The sequence below is a fragment of the Anolis sagrei genome, chromosome 3, assembly GCF_037176765.1.
Source record: "Anolis sagrei isolate rAnoSag1 chromosome 3, rAnoSag1.mat, whole genome shotgun sequence".
Classification (NCBI taxonomy): Eukaryota; Metazoa; Chordata; class Lepidosauria; order Squamata; family Dactyloidae; genus Anolis; species Anolis sagrei.
Window position 1 is genome coordinate 59191330 of NC_090023.1, and position 25049 is coordinate 59216378.

Below are 25049 nucleotides of genomic sequence, written 5' to 3' on the forward strand. Positions count from 1 at the left end.
TTCTGGAACATAGCCATGAAGGCTGGAAAACTCGCAGCAACCTACAATATATAATGTTCCCTAGTATCAGTGTTTGTCTAAATTCTTTTCTGAGAACAGCTGCCTTTGCTTGACAGAATCTCAGCTTCAGGCTCTTTTGAGCACATATCTCACTCTCCTACTTGGGCATTGGCTCTGCTAGAAGAGAATGGTAGCACTTCAATGTTAAAGTGTCAGGTTTTGGGAATAGCAGCTCGAAACATCTGTTGGTTTGATCTTAGAAAGGATAACTTTGATTAATTCTCTTTCATTTTCTGCTTTCCTTATGCCATCATATTTCAAATTCCTTTCCTTGCTGTATAAGTAGCTGAGGAAAGAGGACTCACTTTATATTGCCTCTGGGTTTTTCTTGCACAGTCACAGAGTGGCTACAGATGGACCTCCAAAGAGGCTTGGGGGGGGGGGGGGCTATATCTGCTGCAAACATGTATTCAGCTTTTCTCCCCAAGTATGTTTATCTTATCCGATTCAAACTCTCCATTCCCTCTCTGTACACATTTATTGGTAGGCTGCCTTCTTTTGATTATTATCATGTTGTGTTCATCTAATTGAAATTTGACTTTAGAAAAACTTTGCATTTTAAAAACTTCAAAAAATGTTTTGAGGCTTTTCAGGGAAAGGTCACAAGTGTGAGCTCCTGCTCATCATGCACATTATTGACACAAGGGCCAGTCAGTGTGCATTGTGCAGAGCCCTTTCAAATAGAATCAGTCCCAACTGCTTTGTCGTGAGGCTGTTCTAGGGGAGATGATTGTGTGTTTGCCAAAAATGCAAGTGCCTTTTCACAGCAGGGGCACTCCTCTATTATGAACATGTGGGCGCACTTAACAGATGATAGCAGATGAAGCTTTAAATGACTGGTTCCTTGTTTTTTTCTTTTTCTTTGTACCTCTTCCAGCAATGTACAATGGGGCTTTTTTAGGCATCTCTGTTTTTTCCTCTGAACAGGAAGTTAACATTTCTTACAAACAGTAACCTGTGTGAATTTATGCAGTTATGAGACATTTCATTCAAGTAATTATACATGCTTAAGTGTATTATTCATGCCATAGACATCCCAAGTGTAATGAATACAAGCAACTCTCCTTGAACTTTTATTGCTTTAACAGCTCCCATTATGAAGTGTGATTTGTGAACTAATTAACATGCCTTTCATAATTATCTGCTAGCAATTGCAAGTATCTGTACTCCCTAATGTTCTTTTGTGTTTAAAGCTGCATCTCATGCAGTGGACTGAACAGAAGCCCACTGATGCTCTTGCAAGGGACACTGTTTCCTCTGTGATCCCCTAGGTGGCTGCAGAAGTACAATTGCGGCCTTTTGTGCGGCTCCTACATTCATTCCTTCTCTATTGTGAATACAGTCTGCTTCAATGAATGCACAATATTGGTTGCATTCTAATAGTATAGGTTTTCCAAGTAATGTATTTCATTCTTTGTACAGATGCACATAGTTCCTTTCTGTAGCCTGGTGTGTTTACATTTACACCTGCATTTGTGCTGCTATTGTTGCATTTAAATTGCTGTTACCCCATGGGCTGATGTGTTGTGCATTTGCTAAATCATCATACTCTTCTCACCTTCCTCAGTTGGTTGTTCACAAAGAAGAGATAGCAGCTGAAGTGAACAAAACTGTTGGATGTATGTGGATTTAATGCAGACTCGCCTCTTCATAGTGTTCATGACAGATCTTTATGTAGACTGTATACTCATGAATATTTAAATGTACAATGAGGCTTATCTGTGAAACCAAGCAGGCTTGACTTTTTGATATTTGTGTCCATAGAAGGGTGTATAGACACTCTGCTTCTATATTAAAGCATATGCAAATACCTGAAGTGAATGGCTGAATGGTTGCCTCATACTAATTAGCTTACAAATAATATCCCATAATAGGAGCCATTAGAACAGTGAAGGTTCGAGCAGAGTGCTAAACGTGCTCTATGTACATGAGGCATTGGCTACATGTATTATGTAGGTAATTATACAAGAGAAGGTATAATTCCTTGAAATTTTAAATTGTGCTAGTCATTTTCTGTGACACGTTGGTGGGAGATGTTCATGCACAGTAGAGAAATACATTGCTCAAATACAATATTCTTGAAAAGATCAAGCAAGATAATGCTTCAAAATAGGAATGTCTTGTGTTGATAATGGAGAAATATGCTGTTCATGATAGGGATATATTTCTAGTGTTTGATACTATAAAATATATTGGAACAGAAATAGAATAGTATCGTTCTCCCCTTTTCAGTGTTCCATTAACTGTTTTCAGAAAATGACATGTAGAGTGATAACCTACATTAAGTGTCTGATCCTGTTGGTGGTTTTCTTAAAGTCCAAACCAGATAGACCTGATTATGTACATGTAGCTGTGGAAAATATTATTCTAAAATACAGACAATACCAAGAATGTTTGGTAATAAAAAATAAAAATTCAAGTCAGCAGAAAAAAAACTACTTACGGCTTCCAAAAATTGGCATCCAGCCTTGACCTTATGGAATACAAAGCAATGGAAGTCTAGAGAGGAGAATCTGGCATATGAAGAGAAGAACAGACATGCTGTTAACAGCTTATTTGTTTGAAAATATCCTGAAGCTACATTACTTTTGATTCATTGTTGGCTGCTTGAAATGGTACACATTGACATTTTTCATAGTCGTGAAAAGGGATAAAGCGAGGGACCTACTGAGCCAAGGCTCAGTTCTAATAAGGAGGGAATGCTAAACAGCACGAGGAAAGCAGCTATGGGATATGGAATATAATCAGTTCCCATTTTTTAGAAGTTGTTACCCTTTTACCAGCTTGGCCTGTGTCTTTGATGTCATATTTACTGAGTGAGAACAATTACAAATATTTATCATTTCCCAGCATGTCTTATAAGTGACATACTTTTAGTTAAGCCATTTAAAGAAATCAAGTCCTATGAGATCAGTAGCATGCGTAACATTGGCTATCTTCTTTCAGATTCTCATGGAAATCCAGTGTCAACAGAAGATCAAGTCAGTTTAGCCCAGCAAATTTCAGATGTTGTGAAACAACCAGCATTCATTGCTGGAATTGGTGTTGCCTGTTGGATTATACTCTTGGTTTTCAGCATTTGGTTATACCGCCATCGAAAGAAGCGGAACGGACTTGCTAGTACTTATGCTGGTATCAGAAAAGGTATTTTGTTGTGACCTTTAAAAAACCTAATTCACTGCTCTCCAGGACATTGAGATGGGTAAATGAAAAACAAAATTAGACTAATCCTAAAATATAAATTCATGGAATTAGAATTACAGTAATACCTATTATAAAAGAGTAAATAAATACCTATAGCTCTTTACTGACTTTTTAAAAAGAACTAAAATACAATATTCTTATAAAATCCTGCATCCTGATAAACAAAAGAATAGACTCTCGTTTTTTGCAGCACATGATGCCCAGTAAATCAGGATTGGGGGACTCTTATTCATTCATTCTGTGCACTATTGAATATGTAGTGATCACAAATAAGAATCAGTTATGAATGTTTTACACTGGGTTATGCAGTTTTAACTGTGATTTTGAATTTCACCCATTGCTTACAGCACATTAATGTATTTAAAGTAATGAGGGCCAACATTGTCCCTTTAAAAACATATTAAGTATGTTTATTTTATATTTATCTGTGTGTAATGACGAATAAAATGATAGCTAGTTCTGAATGTTAGCCATCTTTGGTAATTAAAACATGCCAGTATTGTTAATAATATGTTCCATCACTTGTTACTCATAAAAATACAAAATTCGAATGATATTTCTATGATTTCCCATTCAAAATCTTAGTGTGGTAATTAAATGGCATGATGTGATGAACTTAGCTGTAGATGTCAAAGGAAGTTTTAGTTCTGTTTGGACACTGCACAATGTAGGTTTTTCCTAGGATACTAAATTATTTACACAATAACTTCCAAGATAATAAAGAAGTGATAAAAGCAGTGGCAAAATTATTGTACAGTAATATCACATTAAGGCCCAACAAAACTGAAATTGAAAACAACTTGTATTGGTTACAATTCGTCTGAGAAAGTTAAGTGACATCTTTTTATGCTGTTGTAACTCATTCTTCTTTAGCTTTACTAATTGCATGGTGTCATGCAAACTTGTGTACAGTGTCATGTTAGACTAATACAGTTTCTTTGATATGTGCACATCTAAATCCACAGCATGCAGTTTCTAAGATTCTGATACTTTGTTATTGTACTATGTTTGCAGTCTTGTGTGTCTTAAACATTTCTGCATATAACTCCACAAATTTCAATTACATACATTTTTAAAAATAATATTTTTCTACTGCAACAGTGTTGAATAACACATTTCAAGGAAAAATACCTTCACAGAAATGCAAATCATAATCTGTCAATATTCAGAGCATCAAATAAGACGTGCCAATGGCTGAGCATCCATGAAGTCCATTAATTTCTTCTTTTTTCACCCTTTGTGAGCATCTAGCTTGAGGTTTTGAGAATTGTTAAAAGTATTTTTGTAGTCACACTTGACTACATTAATGTTCCTGGCCATATTAAGCATAGTATTAATATAAACTTCATCAATTAAGTTGGATTTTATGATTTAGTGACATTCATTTAGATGAATTTTTCTTACAAACAAAACTTATATTTTATTTCATTTACTTATTTATTTACTCTATTTATATCCTACTTTCTCTCGCCCTGAAGGGGGCGCAAAAAGGCTCACAATATGGCAAAATTCAATGCCACATATACAAACAGGTAAAAAATGCAATACATCATGTTCAACACACACACACACACACACACACACATACACACACACACAGAGACTATAAATTATTGAAAGCCTTAAAGCCAAGTCATTTTATATTTAGTTCACAAAGGAGATAAACCTTCTGTCTTTTCGCCTGTCCTTCTTGTTTCAAATTAACATGGACATGACTCAGTCTTTTATAAGTAATGTTTATTTTAGATGAACTATGTTGTGTTTTTTGTGGAAAAGCATTACTATATGGCTTTGTATATTTCTTTGACTGTGAAAACAGCCAACAAGACAATAGGTTTTCTGAATTTTTTAAAAAGCGCTGCTAAATCTGAAGTACAGTGCTTGAATTGTTTAGCGATTTTCATTTGTGTTCGGTACCAATAATTTCTTGAAATAAAGTGGCTTGATAAGAACAGAGGCACATATGCAGCATGTTCGAAATTAGTTTTTTCTGGCCCTTGGAGATTTCAGGGCCCTATTCCTAATACAAAAAAAAAAATTGAGATCTATATGCAGCATTAAAAAGAAAGAAAGAAAAAGAAAAGCTGCTGGTACATCTCTATCTTAGCTATTCCATCATCCCTTTGTGGCTTGTGTACTAACCTAAATTTCAAGGCCAAAACCCATTTGGAAACTATTGTGCTGCTTTTCTCTTTCATTTTCTCAGAATTAAGAAGCTTTTCATGGCTTCCTTCTTCCCATTAGCAATACAGAAAATATATTCTATTGTTCAAAAGAAGAGGAAGTGTGTGCTAGGAAAAATGGAAAAGATGTTACACTGGAGGTCTGCTGCTTGATTAGATGCCTTATTGATTCAGTTAAGATCTATAGGGGTTGCAAGAGTAAAGGTTTTCTCAGAAAGAATTATTCTATTCTCAGCAATTTCTCTTTAAATTCTTAGGCTTTTGGATCCAGAGAGACTATTAGTTGAGTTATTCATTAAAAAGCAAACAGCTCAAAAACTGTAATATAAAAAGTAATCATTATATATGTCTCCTATTACTTCTAACAAAAATTATACTAAAATAGCAGCAATTCGCTGTTGCAGTAAAGTGCAAGGCACTTTAGAGGTCAGGTTAAATAAAACTGGTCTATTTTATAGGCTTTCATTACTCCTATGAATATCTGCTTCTTTGCTAAATATCTAAGTGCCAGTATTGATCTTTTTTTTATCAAGCATTTGTTTGATGCAGTAAAGATAACAGTCAAGCAAAATCCTGATAATAGTCAGAATATTAACTACCCATCCTTTGCCCAAACAAAACTGATGATTAAATATCACAAGGTTTTTGTGTACATGGATTTGCAGCAAAACCACACACTAAAACAAAAGGTCATTCAGAGGCTAAACCACTTTCTATTTCTCTCAAGAGTCTACTATAGCAGAATGTCATTCTTCTTCAGAAAGGATATTTGTAGAGATAAGCTGCCTTTCAAAATCAGAAGTTTTGTTTTATTCACATATTGGTATATCTGGACATATTTACCCTTGCTTTATGTCTTATTTCTGCTTTGATTTATACTAATGTGGTATGGTCTGTCTTTCTTCTTCAGCTTAATAACCAGTTTTTATTGTGTTTTGATTTTTCAGTCCCGTCTTTTACCTTCACACCAACAGGTATATATTTGCACTTTTCCCTTGACGGTTTGGCATGTGCCTGTATGATACTGTGTCACCTCTTCTTTTTCATCTTCTCTTATAGAACTAGCACACTAGGAATAGGAAAACATGTAACAAAGTAACCCTGGTATTAAAGCTAACCTAATATCCTGGCTGCGTGCCAGCAACTCACATTTGCTGCACTGACCCTAAAATCTGTAACCGATATGTTTTATTAAGATACTTTTGTTTATCAGATTACAAAATAGCTAGTACCAAATAGTCATGCAAAACTTCTGTATAACAATTGCTTGTCACAAAACGTGACATTTCTTAGTAGATGGAAGGAAATGGGAAATCCATCTCTGAATATTCCATGCTTTAGAAAAATGTAAGAAAATCATGGGCTAACCTTAAGTCAACAAGTGATTTGAAGGCACAGTGTTAAAAGAAGCAATAACAACTATATAGATATTGCTTACAATCATGTATCATTATTAATAGGTTGTTATGATGAATCTAGTTTAAATGTTAATACTAATTGTGAAAGACCAAATTAGATTGGTTTCATTTCAGTTTTTGAAAATACCTCATTTTTAATGGTAAAATCAATTGTTAAAACTGGTTTCCATCTTGTCTGTGAGAGACTCCCATCCATTTTCAGATCCCATATTTTCAGCTCCTAGGTTCCATAGACAAAATAAAGATGTCTAAATTTAAGGATATGACTAGTATTGCTCTCTCTCTCTATATATATATATATATCCACAAATTAAATTTATATATGTTTATTAATGTCACATTTCTGATAGAAGACACATCTTTAGAACCATAAAGACAAAGAATATGAGAATTAGTACTGGTGCAGTAAGTAATAGCTTCACGACAGACAGCAACAAGATTTGACAAGGAGTGGTTTGAAATTCAAACTGTATTTAAAATTTAAAACTTTTCTTTTCCATAATTCAGAATCCAAGTTGTTTAGTTCCACTGAATTTAAATGGTAACAGGCCCTCGTCTTTAGCAACACTCTCAGCAAAAAGCCCTCATACCATTGGCTGCAACATTTTAATCCTGTTATTGTAATCACTGCAAGCAGTTATCTCTGCCTTGCAGATCCCCACTTTGGATTCTTCTAAGGAGCAGAATTTGGCTGCCTTTTAAAACACATTCCTAGTTTGGGAAATGCATAGCTCTGGAATCCATCGTCATTTGCACAGAGGCTAGTTTTTCTTAACCCATTGCTTAACCTGGGCATAAAAACTAAAGTAAAGCAAGTTTATTTGTAATGGTGTTTGTTTAAAAATACATTTATGGGCATAATTATCACTGAACTACTTCTTGTGTATACATACATTTCAAAAAATTTGAAATGTTCATCCCTTACACTTTATAATCTATTTTGTAAACTACAAGATATGTGCCAAATAATTATTATGATAAAACTTCTGCTTGTTTTAAAAGAAACAGCAAAACTCTAACACTGGTATGTATCAGACACTGATATATACTCAGTTCCACATTCATGATATTTGGATTAAATTGGAACAGTAACTTGGTGTCAAAACAATTAATCATTATACCATTTTTATTTTCCATTTTAGTAACGTATCAAAGAGGTGGAGAAGCCATAAGCAGCGGAGGCAGGTAATAATATGTTTTATGCTGGTTTTCAACACAGTGCAATAAAATGAACTGCAGCACATCCGACTTAGCTCCTTTGACTGTGGGTAAAAATGTATCTCAGGATTACAAACAGCAGAGGGAGCACTTTAACTTCAGAATATGCATTCTGCTGATATAAGCATTTATTAAAAGACATTAGAGCAGCTATACTGTGGCATAGAAAGATATTCTGAAAACACAATAAGAAAAAGTGTATTTAATCAGAAAAGACTCTAGCACAGCATTTGTCTGTTCGGCACTTTAAAATCCAAAACAGATGACACATAAGAAACCATAGCTTGCTAGAAACTAAAAACAAATGGGGCTGTGGTGCTCTGAGACATTATGATATTGCTGAATCTTATGTTAACTAACCTATGGGGAAAGCAGTCATTCCCTTTTCAGACAAATGCTCTCGCTTTTATGGAAGACCACTTTATAACTAAGACCAGTTGGAGAGGCAGCATGGATATAATTAACTGCCTTATATTGCATTCGTCCAGTGGCACCCACCCTGACTATTGGTATTCCTTAGACATAATTTGTTTTGCCTAGCCATGCTGTCTTTAGAGTGAAATGGTAAACATCAAGGATTAAGCTGATATACCACATACAGGGTATGACGTAAAGCCAGCATAGAGGAAACAACTGCTAGCAGAATTATGTAGTTTTTCTAGGTGTGGGGCATTGTGTGTTTGTTCTTGTGACACACCAATGCTTGTACAGCTGGGCATGCAACTGGATATACAACTAGATGCACAATAAGTTGTGTTTTAATTCCACACTCATATACATATTATCAAACTAGTGTTATATTGTACATGAGTAAAGTCTATTGACGTGTCACTCCAGGAAAATAGAAATGTCACTGGACCAAAAGCAAGATATTCAGAGGGAATGCCCCATACATACATCTGCACACAAAGTTACCAGTAGGTAGATGAGCAAATAGGTAGCTTTATGTCATAGCAACATGAAGCATAGTATTCTCTTCAAAAAAAGGTTTTAAAATATTGATTAATCCTGTTTACCAGACTTTTTTTGGCATAAGTCTGTCCGTGCAAAGCAGGTGAACATAGCATTGAATGAAACATACAGGATAATCACAGGATGTCTCAAACCTACATTTGTTGATAAACTCTACAAGCTAGCTAGCATTGCCTCCTCTGATGTGTGAGGGAAGCTGCTGCTAAATGTGAGAGAAACAAGGTTGAACACTGAAAGCCATCCACTATATGGCTACTAGCCTCCTCCCAGTAGACTCAAATCAAGGAAAAGCTTTAAGAGAACCATCACTCCTCTTGGTGTACCCCCAGCAACAGCAAGGGTATCCCTCTGGGCAGCTAAATCAGGAAATCCCAACTGGATGGCCACAAGGATCTTCCTCCAGGGGCAAACCAAGAATGGGCAACTTGGAAGTCCCTGAACAGACTCAGAAGAGAGTGGACAGATCAAAAGACAACCTGGCACTACCTAAAAGAATCCCACACCTTGTGTGCCTGTGGAGCAGAACAGACAACTCCACATCTGTATGCTTGTCCATTGTGCCTTGCCTCATGTATAGAGGAAGAATTGTTGGAGGCTACAGACAATGCCATTGCTTTTGGTCAAAAGATATTTAGCCACCTGCGCTCCTTCTATTTTTATCAGTTTTATACTAATTTATGCAATGCTTTAGATATGAAATAAATAACCAGACCTTAATTTCTTTTGCATTATAGGAAGCACATTTGCTTCATATATATGATTTCAAAGAATATAAACTCAGTTGAATATAGGGTGCGTGTCTGTTGGGTGAGCAGGGGGGCTTGGGCCTTGTAAGATATATGCCTTGTAAGATATATGCCAAATGGTGTCTTGGTAATTTGTTTAAAAGCACACACCCACATGCTATAGGGTTATTTAAAAACACAGGAAATTTCAAAAACAATTACTTCACTCAGTAAGAAATAAATCTATTGTTATTAGTGACATGGGATAGTTTATAAGACCTTTCTTTTTCTTTGAATTTCTCATTTTTCTAATTTATTTGGTTTTACACTTTAAAATTCCACTTTTTCATGAGGCACAATAAATAGAAAACCTTGGTGGTTTAAATTTGGGATTACATCACTGGAGTTACTTCCTGGGATGTGAGGTCTGTGCACCAGTTCGCTAGTTTGTCTTTTCAAAGTATATTGTTCCTTGTAGACCTGTGCTTTGAAACTAGAGAATTGGAAAGTCACAGTGCCGCACAGTCTTGAAGTATTGAAGCCGTTGTCACAATACAACCATTTGCCAAAATTAGAAAAAATGGCCCCCAAATGATCCAGGGATGCAATAATATTCTGTGTTTTGCCTTCTATAGGCTATTTTAGGACTTTAGGTCTTTTCTTTCAGTGTGAAGTATCTTAGGACCTCATCACATGGACAATGAGAAGCTTGGGGGATTGTCTGTCTAGCAAAGGGAATCATACCTTTAGATCCTCAATTCTCCCATTTCAAGTCTGTCTTCCCATCCCACATGTTTCCCTCTTCAGCTTTTCCCCTGTTGCTGCCCATGTTGAAATCATCACATAGAATCCTTTTCTCCTTCCTCTCCATATTCATTTTTTTAAAAAAATATATCGGGAAACTCTGCTGTGGAGGGAGGGAGGGAAGGAGAGGAAGGAAGGAAGGGAATGAGAGAGAAAGACAGGGAGGGAAGGAGAGAGAAAAGAAAGAAAGAGGGCAAGGAAGACAGGGAGAGAGTAACCAGTGTAATGATCTCCTTTTGCAAGCATGTGCTTCCCTTCATTAGACCAGTGTAATTATTAACCGCTTTGCCAAGATCCCCTCCTGCTAGGCTTTCCTTTCCTCCATTAGTCCAGTGTTATGTTAAAAAGCTAATAAGACCACAATTTTGAGCCTAGGTTACTTTTAAGGAGAAAATGCAGTGACAGCAAAGTGGCAAGGAACGCTCATTCCTCCACATCACTGAAACGATTCAACATGGACAAATATGTCAGATCCCATCATGAGTTTTTTGGCATTAGCGATGGTTCTGGTGCACTTCAGGGGCTCTGAACACAATTACTTACTCGTGTTCAGAGCTCCTTCCTTTCAGAACACTTCATATACATTTTGAGGATGGAGAGGCATGGACGATGTCTAGAAGTGAGCTTGTACATGAAGTCTTCTAGGATGAGGAAAATCTTAAATGTGATGGGGTCCATAGATGTTAATTTCCTGATTGCTTCCTATTGGCAAACGAGGCCTAAAATAGTGACGGGGAAGAATGTGGCAGCATGTCCCCTATACACTTCCTAAGGTCCTTGGAGGGCATTCATGGTCCAAAACAGATTATTAAAAATGTGAATCCTAAGGATCTCATTTTTCCAACTCTTGAGCATAGAATATGTTGATTACTAGTTACATGTGAGTGCTTGTAGTATAAAATAGCTTCGTTGCATTATGGTTTCAATTCACAGACCTCATTTTATGTTAGTGAACTATGAATGTGAAATCTAGGATGAAGGTCTAGCATCTTGTTATTAGAAGGTCGAAGAGTTTCCAGATATTCAGGGATGCTCTCAGGCACATGTAAAAACTCTTGTATGGCCAGTGTAGCATTTCCTGAAGTACAAACCCATGCCTCAAATAGGGAATAAGTTCGGAATCTGGAAATGCTCCTTGAAAAAGTAAATTTGTCATCTATAGCAGTTATCTCTTCTGAAGAGTTACTGAGGGAAGCATTCAAATTCTGGTTAAATAAGTGCAGAGAGAGAATAAGCCAAAAATACATCTTGGTAGAAAGCTCAGAAGAAGATGCATTAACTAAATGCTTACAGCCAGAACCAGGAATTTAAAAGAGACAATAAGATAATAGAATTCTCTTATTAAATTCTGGATCCTGGAATAAAGAGTGATTTCAGGAAAACCTGGAGCAGTGGTTCTCAACCTGTGGGTCCCCAGATGTTTTGGCCTTCAACTCCCAGAAATCCTAAGAGTTGGTAAATTGGCAAGGATTTCTGGTAGCTGAAGGCCAAAACATCTTGGGAACCACACATTGAGAACCCACTGGCCTAGAGTATCAAGCTCCAGTGCTTCCGGCTTGAAGGAACCTAATAAGACTTAGCCAGTGATTTTGGCAATGTTTTAGAAAGAAATGTGTTTTCAAAGGCTTTCAAGGTCAGAATCACTGGGCAGCTGTAAGTTTTTCGGGCTGTTTGATCATGTTAGAAAGAGAAATCCTAGGAGGCAGGAGCTTCTTCCTAAGACTCCAAGTTCTTTGTCAAAGATGGAAGCCACAATTAGCCTCCATGTAAAATGTATTTAGCTTTCTTCTTTTAGATATTTGATGTACTTTTAAGATAGGGAAAAGCCACTTTACATTATGTAGGTTTCTGAGACAAAAGAACCAACAACACACCTGGATATCCAGGCTAGTTTCCTGAGAGACATTTGTAGATTGTTGGAGTAACTAAAGGTAAATGTCCGAGGGTGCATCTACACTGTAGAATTAATGTAGTTTGAGACCACTTTAACTGCGCTGACTCAGTGCTATGGGATTATGGGAGTTATACATTGAGTGTTCTTTGTCAAATAAAGGTGCAGCCTCACTAAACTAAAAATCCCACATTTCTATAGCATTAAACCATGGCAATAAAAGTGGCATTAATCAGCATTAATTTTACAGTGTAGATGCAGCCTGAATCACTCAATCTGTAAGAGTGATGTTACAGAACACCTGACCTGACAAACACCTACCTGAACTTATTTTCATGTTACTATGGCTATTGCTAAATGCAGGATGGAGAACAGCAAATAAATCTCCATGCTGAGAAGTGTTCATGCTTATGTGTGGTTGATAACCCCCTAGTACAGTTCAACATTGGATATGTATTTGTTCTGACCCAAATAAGATTTTAATTAGCAAATTTGTGTAGGACGTAGTCATAGATGAGTCTCACAAGGATGTTGTGGCAACAAAGATAGTAGTAAAAGTGCCACTAACCATACACCAGAATGTCTTATAACAATTTTAAGTAAACATTGTCTTATATTAAATATAGATCTTAAAGCTACAGTTTTGGGTGTAAGCATCAACAAAATAGGTCAAATTGAATATTTTGTTAATTGAGTTCTATTATGTTTTCCTATTATGTTTTTCCTTTTACTGAAGTAGATGGAGTTCTTTCATTCCTGGAGAATTTAGATCCCCCTCTCCATATTTTTTTGTTACTTAACCCTGATTTTCTGATAGCTAAATGAGTTAGAAGTTAAGACTTAAAAACAGTCCATGGAAAGTGATTTATAATTACGTTTTGGAGAAATTGGCATAAAATGCTTCAGAAATATCCCATTCTTCTTCTTGTATGTTGTGATTTATCAGGTGTTCATGTAATTTACTATTCCAGTGGAGCTTTCTAAACTGTGTCCATAAAAACCTTCTCTTCCCTGATCTGATGAATTTAGAAAGGTGCCTTTCCTATTCTTTGACCTTATCCTCTAGTTTGCATTTCTTACGGATGAATTCCAGATCTTCAAGGAGGAAAATCAGACATGGCATATCTCTTGTAGGTAACCACAAGAGAAGGCTTGCTTTCTCAAATGCCATGCTATAGAGTTTCTTTTCCCACACAGAAATACATTATAAATAGCTGCTGTCCTCTGCAGTGTATAGTTGGTGATAATGTGCATGTAACTAGAAGTGCATGTAGCTAGAAATATAGGACTTACAGGAAGCAATTGCTGGCAAGATTTTTTAATGTTCTTTGCAGGAAGGGATCTCAAAATACTTTAAAAAGCACAGTGCAGTAGGTACAAATAAGCCAAATTAAGGGTTAGTTTTAATTATTTTATTTTTTGTCACAAATATATGTTAATTTATAAAATATATTGATCACCTTCCTGTCTCATAATATTTTTTTAAAATCCCCAATGTCAAAGTTGTAATAAATAAGAGAAAAGAAAAATAGCAAACAAGTGATATACATCTCAACAAATCTCTTTAAAATACCTCAGAAAATAGACAAGCTTCTTCACGTGTAATCAATGGTAGGATATTATGAATATCCATAAAGGGTTAGTTACAAATTCATGGCAGAATCAATTAAAAAATCTCAGCAAAAATTCAAAATGGGGCTTGCCCAGTAAACTATTAGAGAAAGAGGGGCACATGGACACAACTTTAAGCATTCTTGGTAGCAATTATATTAATACAATAGCTGTTATGATCACAGGATCACTGTGGAGATAAGGTAAATTTCCAATACATCACTGTGTACTTTTAAGTATCTAGTTCTTTTCTTAAAATACAACTAATTAAATGAACATTATTAACTCTGTCTTTTGAAGGCCAGGTCTTTTAAACATCAACGAACCTGCTGCTCAGCCATGGCTTGCAGATACATGGCCCAATACTGGGAATAATCATAATGACTGCTCCATCAATTGCTGCACCTCAGGCAATGGAAACAGTGATAGTAACCTCACTACATATAGTCGGCCAGGTAATTATGTTCATTGCTTTAAAATCTTATTTACACCCTATCCTGTTCAGGCAGACAACTGTCTGTATTTTTCTTTATTATTATGCTCCTTGACTCACGGCTGATACTTTAAGAGTGAGAGTTTCTGGTTCCTTCCTAATTGTGGTGGTGAGGGATTTAATAAAGGATTTTGTTGATTTTAGGGTATTCTATTTTTCATCCCTCTAAGAAATATATTTAAATTTACAGCAGTTCTCCAAGTTGATTTCTTTACCTTTTGTAGAGATACTCAACAAAATAACTACTTGCTTCATTCCTTGTGTTTTATAAATTGCAATCCCATTGATAATATTGGATAGTTCTTACAGTTATATCATGTGGGAGACCAGCAGTTTTCCCCCCAATAACTACTTGCTTCATTCCTTGTGTTTTATAAATTGCAATCCCATTGATAAATATGGGTAGTTCTTACAGTTATATCATGTGGGAGACCAGCAGTTTTCCCCCAATGTGCCACCAACTCTTTGCATATCTGAGCCTCATGCCTATATTGTTCCCGCTGGAAGTTCTTCCAAAAAGAATTTAAAAGTAACTATCCAAGGAGGGCTCAGCTTTATCCCCAATATTGTTCCACCACCTGGGAAAGCTGCTTTGAAGATTATGGTCTCCAGTTGGAGCAAATTCACTACAACATTGACATATGAGCCACTAGCCTCTATTAATATAAAAGTAGCATTATCTGGTCCCTATATTTTGATCTCCATGTAAAATGTATATTGAGGTATAACTTAAGCAGAGCGCAGAATTTAGTGAAACTACAGTTTGCTGCAGTCACATTGTAACAAGTTTACTTCTGCTTCTGAAAGATAAATCATAACATGATGCATACATAAAAAATAAACATGTGAAACATAAACTGTGTGTTATAACTAAAAACAGTCTCCCCTTTTCGTCTTTCTGCTTTGAATAGCGGATTGCATAGCAAATTACAACAATCAGTTGGAAAACAAGCAAACAAATCTTATGCTGCCTGAATCAACAGTGTATGGTGATGTGGACTTAAGCAACAAAATCAATGAGATGAAAACTTTCAATAGCCCAAATCTAAAAGATGGAAGATTTGTCAACCAACCGGGACAGCCTACGCCTTATGCCACTACTCAGCTCATCCAGTCAAACATCAGCAATAATGTCAACAGCAGCAGTGGCGATTCAAATGAAAAACATTGGAAGCCGGCTGCACAGCAAAAACAAGAGGGTGCACCAGTTCAGTACAATATTATGGAGCAAAACAAGCTAAACAAAGGTAAATCACATTTAGTATTTTCTTTTATCTTTATGCACTGGAGATTCATTAAGTATTTACGTTTAGATTCTCATCTTATAGAAGCAAAAATAACTACTTATGTTTTAATCTGTCTGCACTGATTTTGGACTATTTCTAAATCTGATAATTAGCTAGTGGAATGCAGAATTTTTCAAGATTGAACCAAACACTGTGGTGCAGTCTAGGTCCTTTGTAGATTTAGAAATTCCTAATTAATAGTGTCAAAGAGTTAATTAGCACTACAATAATGTTCAAAGATTGAATTTATTTTAACCAAATAAGCAGCCGTATCTTTAAAAAGAATAAAATAGAATATATTTTCACATGGTTTTCAGCTTAATTTAAATTTAATAATAACAATGAGGTGATTGTGTGATACTAAGACCATATCTTTAATTCATAAAGCAGATGCAAGGCAGAGGCATTTCACTCACATTTAAAAATAGGTCACTCTATTCTAACGGTGAATGAAAGCTAATTAAACCTACATTTTACTACAAATGATTACAAAATTGCATATGAAAACTTGTATCATGGGCAATGCTAAAGATGGAAACAGACAGATTTTTAGCACTGTTTTTGCATTCCTGATCCTCCTTTCAGTCCTGAGATAAAATTGTTCTCCTGAATCCATCCATTTTTTTTAAAAAAAAAAGATGGCCATGTTAACTTGGAACACCAGAATATAATTTCTGTTCTTAAAGACACATTTTATAATGTAATATGTGAGATTTCAAAAAAAAAATTATGAGACTTACCAATTAACTTACTTTAATAACCTGATTTGCAGAGCAAAATTTCTGGAATCTGGTTCTGTTCTATCACTGAACTTCCTAAATCTATGCTTGTAGCTTTCATGATCACCTGGTAATATTGGAAATGCAAAGGATGTGTTCCATTACCAAAGGATTGCATCGTATGATGCTTGTGTGAGGCCGCACTGAGTCCCCCTTAGGGGGGAGAAGGGCGGGGTAGAAATGCATGAAATAAATAAATAATAGTTTAATAGTTTTAGTTATATGGTATTTTAGCCTTGAATTTGCAGTGTATGTTTTATGGAGACTTTCTGCTTCAGAATTTAGAATGTTAAATCAGTAAAAAGAAACTTCTCTTAAATAAAATTGAATAAATTACAAGCGGAGTGCTATAGTTACAGGCATATGTAGTTACACCAATGGGACAAATGAAAGAAAAAGATAAACAGAGGGTGCATCTACAGTGTATACTTAATGCAGTTGGTCAGCACTTTTACTACCAAAGCTCAATGCTATGGAATCATGTGAGTTTTAGTTTTACCAGGCCTTTAGCTTCTTCAGTCAAATAGTCTGGTGCCTCACGAACCCCCATAATTCCCCTGCTCTGAGCTGTGGCAGTTAAAGTGCTCAGAGTCATTGGATCTGAAATCTCTGTTTCCCTCCTCACTTGTGTAAACTGTGTTGTTGTTCATTCGTTCAGTCGTCTCCGACTCTTCGTGACCTCATGGACCAGCCCACGCCAGAGCTCCCTGTCAGCTGTTACCACCCCCAGCTCCCTCAAGGTCAGTCCAGTCACTTCAAGTGTGTAAACTAGTGCCAGGTATTAATAGGAAATCCTTTTTACTTTATTAACTTCTTTTCTGGATCCAATTCCATATACATTTTGTTGAGAAGTGATCTATTCTTTATCTTGTGTACCCTATATGTATAAGTCTAGAAATTTTAGCGGGGGGAATCAACCTAAAAACCTGGATCAACTTATTCATGGATCAATATGAGTATTGCATCCTAACACTTATCAAAAAAGAAATCATCTCCTTCTCTGGGTAGAATGACAAAAGACAAGAGTTTAGTTTGTCCTGGGAGAGCCTAAAAAGAATAATTCACCCCCTCTATTCTCTGCCATGGTGTCACCTCTGGACCTTTTGAATGTCTGGGTATGGAAATAGTGGCAACAGGGGTCAGGGGTAACTGCACCCCTGAGGTAGCATTGGTGCTTTCCCCTCTCCTTGAAATGACCCTCAACCTACCCACAGATCATATCAAAATCCATAATTTTGAACCCAAAACCTAACCCTGACTTATACGTGAGGTTGACTTATACACAAGTATATTTGGTATATGCATACAATCTAATGTAATACAAAAGAACCAGGTAAATGTTAAATAAAATATTTTGGTACAAGATCCTGTTGACCTCTTTTTCCATGTGCTTTCTGCTATCATTAAGAACAGGTGTCAATAGCAGGTGTTTATTAGGTAATCTGTGTGTAGACACACAAATACACACATCCGACCTCACAACCTCTGAGGATGCCTGCCATAGATTCAGGTGAAACGTCAGGAGAGAATGCTTCTAGAACATGGTCATAGAGCCCAAAAAACCTACAACATTACCCAGTAATTCTGGCCGTGAAAGCCTTCGACAATACATTACATACAGCAGTATTCTCATATTCAGTTATTTTTGTTTTCTAAGCCAAAGCTATATTTCTGACAGTTCATTTCTAAGCTTTATAACAAGAAATAACCATTTTATGAGTTCTCTGCATTCCCTCATTTCTATTTCATGTCCCGTGATTGTTTATGGCTTCCTTTTATTTGTTTCATGAAAGGAAAGTCAGGACCTGGTAACATTCTTAGACATTACAGATATTACTTCAGTAAAAAAACAACAAAAAAAACCCCTGTATTGTTATCTTGGGCATATTTTAAGATGACAAGACTCATTAGAAAAGATGATAGTAGGATAAAAGGAAGACCTTAGTACAGGTGGATAGAGTCAAGCAAGGAAGTCATGGCTGAGTTTTTAAAGATCTGAGCAGGGTTGTTAATAGCAAGGTGTCCTGCAAACCTCTTATTCCTAGAGCCATCATACACAGAAGCAATTAACAATTATATACTTTATCCCTTTGAAAATAAGGTGTGTTTTCCACATAATGTTATTTTAATTAGCAGTGCTTTGCAACTAATGAGGGAGCATGTTTCATATAACAGAATTCATTGTAGGTGGAGATCCTTTGAAGGCCTCGTGTATTTGTTAACTATTGATGCTTTTTTAGGGAATATGGAGAAGAATAAGAATCTATATGAGCATTTACAAGTAGATGTGGAGCACTTCTGCATTCTAGACTATGGATAGCTTTTCACTGTAGTAATATTATAATTAGTTTTATTTATAGAATCATAGAATAGTAGAGAGCCATTTTAATGTAGCGGCTTGATTGCTGTAGTAGGATTCCAGTAGACTACTAGTGAGTAGCAGCATCTCTCACAGGGTTTGACAGTGGTCAGTGTGATGTAGGAAAGAACATGGAAACATGTAACTGAATGTTATGCCTCACCTGCCCAATGTAGTATCTCAGCAATTATGTCTACATTGTCCAAGTGATCCGTAGTTACTGGGATCTTTAAGCATATCTAACTTTCCATAAAGTAGTGGGAGGTATCCTAGAAATCTGTCCTTCAGATTCCTGTAGTGATTGAAAAACCTATATGGTGTTTAGGAAGCTCTGTTTCCTAAGAAATAGTTCTGCAGATTTCAAACACATGGGCACATTGGCTGAGTTTCTAGATAATTTACTTAGTTGCTCCTGTTCTGACTTTCTCCGTTGCCTCAATTCTGTATTACTGGGCATTAGCCACTGTTAGTTGCAGAGATCTGTTCTCCTATTGATCAGGACACAGCAAACTAATCACTTCTCCCAACAAGCAATCCTCCTGCTCTAACCCAGTGGTTCCCAGCCTTGGGTCCTCCAGGTGTTTTGGACTTCAGCTCCTACAATTCCTAGCTGGTAAACTGGCTGGGATTTCTGGGAGTTGAAGACCAAAACATCTGGGGGACCAAAGGTTGGGAACCACTGCTCTAAGCAAAAGAAAATCCCTTCTTCCAATTCCTCCTTTGACCAGAGATCACTCACAGGTGAATGGTAGATGTAGGTTGCTTCATCCTGATGAACAGGAGAGCAAATCCCTGTTGCTTACAATGTTTAGCAACCAGTAAATCAGAACTGGGGAGTCTTTACTATCTCTACATATTCACTACACTATTGAATTTGTAGGGATTGTGAATAGAAATAATATCTTAATACGTAATTCTAGAGTATGCATTTTTTTACTAATTGTAATTACAGTAATTACAATTAGTTAATCTGTTGTATTAAATCCAAATACCTTCCAGATAAACAGCCCTAGTATATTGTAAATACATGTCAAGCTTCAAGCATGTACGTATCATGGTTATTGGGTTACAATTCTAACAGAAAGATACATAGATATCATTTTTTATTATTGTTTTATTATTTAGTCCTATTTTTATACCTAAAGAATGTTCAACTCCATGTGGAAAACATTGCTCACAACAGTCTCAACGCATTTAATAAGAAAACCAAGTGCTTTGTCCATGGTCATCTCAGTAAAATTTCCTGGAAACACATCTGATTCTTCAGATTAGAGCAGGACAGCAAAGGATTTTTTTTCCTGCAGAATATTAGTTTGTATTCTGGAAACCACCAAACTGAAGGAAATATAAACTTGTCTTTATTAAACCTACAGATTACCGAGCAAATGATAACGCCCCAACCATCCCATACAATCAAAATTATGATCAAAATACAGGAGGGTCTTACAACAGTTCAGATCGAGGGAGTAGTACGTCTGGTGAGTATGAACTAGGATCCGGAGCACAATTTAGTAAATTATAAGGCATTAATTGATCCTTGAAGCTGTTATGAACTGTTAGCAGGTTTCTCTAACATTTAAAATACAGCTAAACCAAGAATAATCAGAATTTCACAAATGTTCTTCATTTCCCATGAGAGAAAGGGGTGATTGAATTAGCAGAAAGACAAGTGCACTTTTTAAACAATAGGAACAGAGCATGTTCAAGCTTTTTGCCAAAGCAACTAAGGCAATGTTCCTTGTTTTGTTCTGTACTGATAATGAAAACCTTGTATAACAAGATGGTCCCTGTACCAGGTGGTGAGATCAGTGTGAGAAGCAGATTGCAATGCACACTGTATTTAATGATTTATTTCATTAGGAGGGTAACTAAAACGATCAAAGGTCCGGATACCATGCCCTATGAGGAGTGATATAAAGAACTGGGTATGTTTAGCCTGCAGAAGAAAAGGTTGAGAGGAGACATAAGACAGGTTGCTTATCTGTAACTGTGTTTCTTCGAGTGGTTCTCTGGGAATTCACACCATAATTTAAGGTAGATAAAAAGCTGGCATGTGTCCAAAGAAGGGCAGCTAAAATGATCAAGTATCTAGAGAACAAACCCTATGAGGAGTAGCTTAAAGAGCTGGGCATGTTCAGCCTACAGAAGAGAAGGATGAGAGGAGACATGTTAGCCATATATAAATATGTGAAAAGATGCCATAAGAAGAGGGAGCAGGCTTTTTTCTGTTGCCCTGGGAATTAGAATTAAGAGCGATAGGTTCAAATTACAGGAAAGAAGATTCCAATTGAACATTTGGAAGAACTTTCTGACTGTAAGGGCTGTTCAGCAGTCGAACTCCCTGCCTCTGAATGTAGTGGAGGCTCCTTTCTTGGAGGCTTTTGAATAAAAGCCATCTGTCAGGGGTACTTTTATTGTGCTTTTCCTGCATGGCAGGGGATTGAACTAGACGGCCCATGTGGTCTTTTCCAACTCTCTGATTCTATGATTTATATGCCACCTTTACACTGCTGAAGTGTAGTTTGCACTCAAATCTACAGCATCATTCCTCTACTACTATCCATTCTGCATTTCTTTCAACAAGATGAACTTTCAGATTACATCTAACACTGTCCAGTATTCAGTGGTGTCATCCCATTGGCACCAATACTGTCTCTGAACTGTACACAAGAACACATGTAAACTACTTATGCAACTATGAAAATGGAACTCCATAAGCAGTTTTCAAATATGAGTGTTTAACTACATTGAATTCCCTTTCCATAGAGTATGGGTGGAAAACACAAACCCATCGAAATCAGTGTTAGCAGAGATAGAATATGTTTTTAAATGTTCATGGAAACATGCTGTAATAAAACTACCTTTTTAGCTGGCTAGGCCGAAGCCTGCTTGGCAGTAGCTGGCCTCCTGGGTGTTGAGAGAGAAGGAGGAGGAGTCAGGCTGACTGCAACAATCAGGGGTGGAGTCAGCTGGAAGGAGAAAAAGGGAGCTGTCTTATCTGACAGGAGGGGGAGAAGAGTCTGGGAGACACAGAGAGAGAGTTGGATTTTTGAGAGCAGGGAACTGACAGAAGTGAGAGAACTTTTAGGGAGATCTCTAAGGTTTTGGAATAAGGGGAAAGCAGGAAGCCAGAGCTTTACTGAGTTAGAGAGAACTAGTAAAGGAGGGCTGTGCTTTAGTGAGCCTTGTAAAGGTTTCACAGATACCTTATTGCCATTTTTCTTGGGTCTGTATCCCAGAGAATACTGTGTCTAATAGTAGAACAGTGGTTTAAAGGGATTCTCAGTTATAAAAGTTATTCTGTCAGGAGAACTGTTTGTGTTCAGGCAATCAAGTTACTGCAACTGCATCAAGATTTTGTACCACTCATTTCATCGAGTTGTTGTTAAGCTAAAGTTAAAATAAACTCTTTATTAGTTTACTCTCAACTGTTGTTCGCCTCAATCCATTCGTTCCCCTCAGAAATCATTCTCTCAATACAGTTCTAAACTCCAGTCAGCCATAGAAGTTTAAGAGCTCAAACACCCTTTTATTTAAAATACAATCACACCCTTTTGGTCCCTCAGGCCGGCAATTCTGAGGTGGTGGCAGCTATTTCTACCAAGTGCTTCGGTCACTTAGGGTCAGCCTTTTGTTCCACGCTATATCTAAGGGCAGAGGTGTGATCTTGGTGTCCGCCCTGCCTCGATAATCCTCTGATTTCTATTATATTGGTGGCAGCGGTGGGATTGGTTGTTTCCCCCCTGCCCCAGGTATGTTTCCCCCCTGCCTCGATGACCCTCTTATTTTATTATACATGCCAATTTTATTCCATTCTTATTCTAATAAATAGTGAATGTGCAGAAATGTTATCCAGCATCCATAGGTGTATTTAGAGAACTGTGTTGCCAATTCAACCCACCAATACAAGTCACTGAGTCGCTGAAAGTCAAGGGATCACAGAATAATTATTCAGTGTTAGATTAATGAGGGTTTCATTTGCTATAGATAAAATGCATTGTCTACTCAGCAGTCATTGTGTTGCTCACATGATCTGTTAGTGTCACAGCCAAGAAATAAATCTTTAAAAAGAACAATGAAGCAGCAACTGCTGGTATTTGTGAGCAAATGAGCACAAACAAGTAAGGGAGAGGGAAAAAAAATTTTCTCAGACACTCTCCTATCCCTCAGCCTGGCTTTACCCTTGAATTTTGACACAGCTTTTCACAACTAAATAGGAAATGTTGCATTTTGTTTATAGTTTAATAATTTTGATAAACAATGAGCAGATGTTCCTTGAGTTTGGTCTCTTACATTTATCTATTAAATATATTATATGGAATTTAGGACAAAACAAATGTCAGTTCCACTATCACTTCATCATAATCTTTTTTTTCTTCCATCAGTATGTAGTTTCTACAAACATCGTTTACAATCAACGGTCTATTTTTTCATAATAATGGAATTGATGTAACAACAGCAGTATGAAAGAGTTGGAAACTGGCATGTTTAGAAAAATAAATTAAAATGTTTGCTATTTTATTTACTAGAGTTATTGTAAGGCAAAACATTTTCTATTCTTTGGCAGCACAAGCCCGGGAAAGAATTTGTAATATATCATACTGACTTGTCATGAGGCATCTGTTCTTTCCTTTTAAAATGTACCTGAAATTGTTTCATCTATCCCTATTAAAAATAGATCTGCTTCAACAAAAATAATAATTATATTTCATGTTGAACAAAACGAATTCAACTCCCTTATGTTTGAGAGATGCAGTGATCGATGATGGCTAAGATCCTGAATTAGGGAGACATTACATAAAATTTCTGCCCAATGGAACTACACATTTCCTCAGCCAGCCCTTCCCAAAATTCACCTTGTTCCTATTTCTGCTCCCACTTCCTCCCCAAAAGCCAGTTATTCTTAGGAATCCTTCAGAGGTTGCCAAGAAGAACATAATTACTGTTTGTTTAGCTATAGGAACCTAGAAGGATGCATTCCTTCATTGCTCTTGCAGCTCTGCATCAGCCAGTAAATTATGAGGGAAGGAGCTGCGCCAAGTAAAAGGTGAATTTGGGGAGCAGGTTTTGTCATTCTGCAAAATTGATAGGATATTCTCACCTCCACAATTACCAAGAAAAGGATACATACAAATGTAAGTTAGATATAACACCTGCATATGTCACTACAAATGCCAACCTATTTGTGAAATACATGAGAAAATGATTGGAGTTCCATTCAGTGCTTAGAATAGCTGTAGCAGGCCACTCTGTACTGTTCAGCTATATAGTTCATCGGCTCTTTGTGTAACCCTCATTGTCTCTGTCTGCAAGAAAATTTCATCACTTCTTTACCTGTGTTCATATTTGTATGAAAAGACAAAGGTATACTTTAAGATTTCGAATATGAAGTGTGTGCTAAATTGCACCTACCTTCATAGTCTAGAACTAATACAGTTTTTCTATTTATCTGTGCAGACAGCTCTGACTAAAGAACTGAGTAAAAAGGATTAAAATAAATACATATGACTACATAAAATATATCAAAAAATCAAGCATTTAAAAAGCTATAATTGAAATTTAGCATGCCAGTAAGTACAAGCATGCCTAGAAGTGTACAAATTAGCAGAGTATCTCTCAAGTGCCAATTTTGATTAAGTCTCATGTCAGATTTCCACTCCAAGTGTATCAGCACCTGAATAATTGGTCTTTTCACATGGCTACTGCTTATATCACTCTACTGTAAGCCATAATTTTCCATGATGAGTGGTTGAAAACATTTATGTCATACTTCTTTCTACTACTTTTGCTGTGGATTATTTTAATTCTTTCAGCAATTATTTTCAACTGCACCTGCCATTTGGAATGTGTTTAGTAATCTGATTGTGCCTAAAACATTTCAGTGGACAAGTATAAATTATATATTGTCACTGACTTAACAGTGGAACACTAATAGATTGTATCTTTATGATATTGTGTGTTACATTTTTGTAATTAAATAACAGGAAAATATTTCGGAGGCACTATCTACAGCTCATTTGTTTTAGATGATAATCTATAATGCAAT

At 36.4% G+C, this 25049-nt stretch overlaps 1 protein-coding gene across 3 annotated transcripts in view; it reads left to right on the top strand.

The window, feature by feature from the left end:
* ROBO1 (roundabout guidance receptor 1) overlaps positions 1 to 25049 on the top strand; it is a 777293-nt gene that overhangs the window by 726909 nt on the left and 25335 nt on the right. For all 3 annotated transcript variants that reach the window (XM_067466684.1, XM_060770536.2, XM_067466686.1), the window contains 6 exons: positions 3007 to 3204; positions 6395 to 6421; positions 8008 to 8050; positions 14387 to 14541; positions 15491 to 15826; positions 20377 to 20481. In XM_067466684.1, the coding sequence (XP_067322785.1) occupies positions 3007 to 3204; positions 6395 to 6421; positions 8008 to 8050; positions 14387 to 14541; positions 15491 to 15826; positions 20377 to 20481 (864 nt within the window). The remainder of the gene's footprint in view (positions 1 to 3006; positions 3205 to 6394; positions 6422 to 8007; positions 8051 to 14386; positions 14542 to 15490; positions 15827 to 20376; positions 20482 to 25049) is intronic.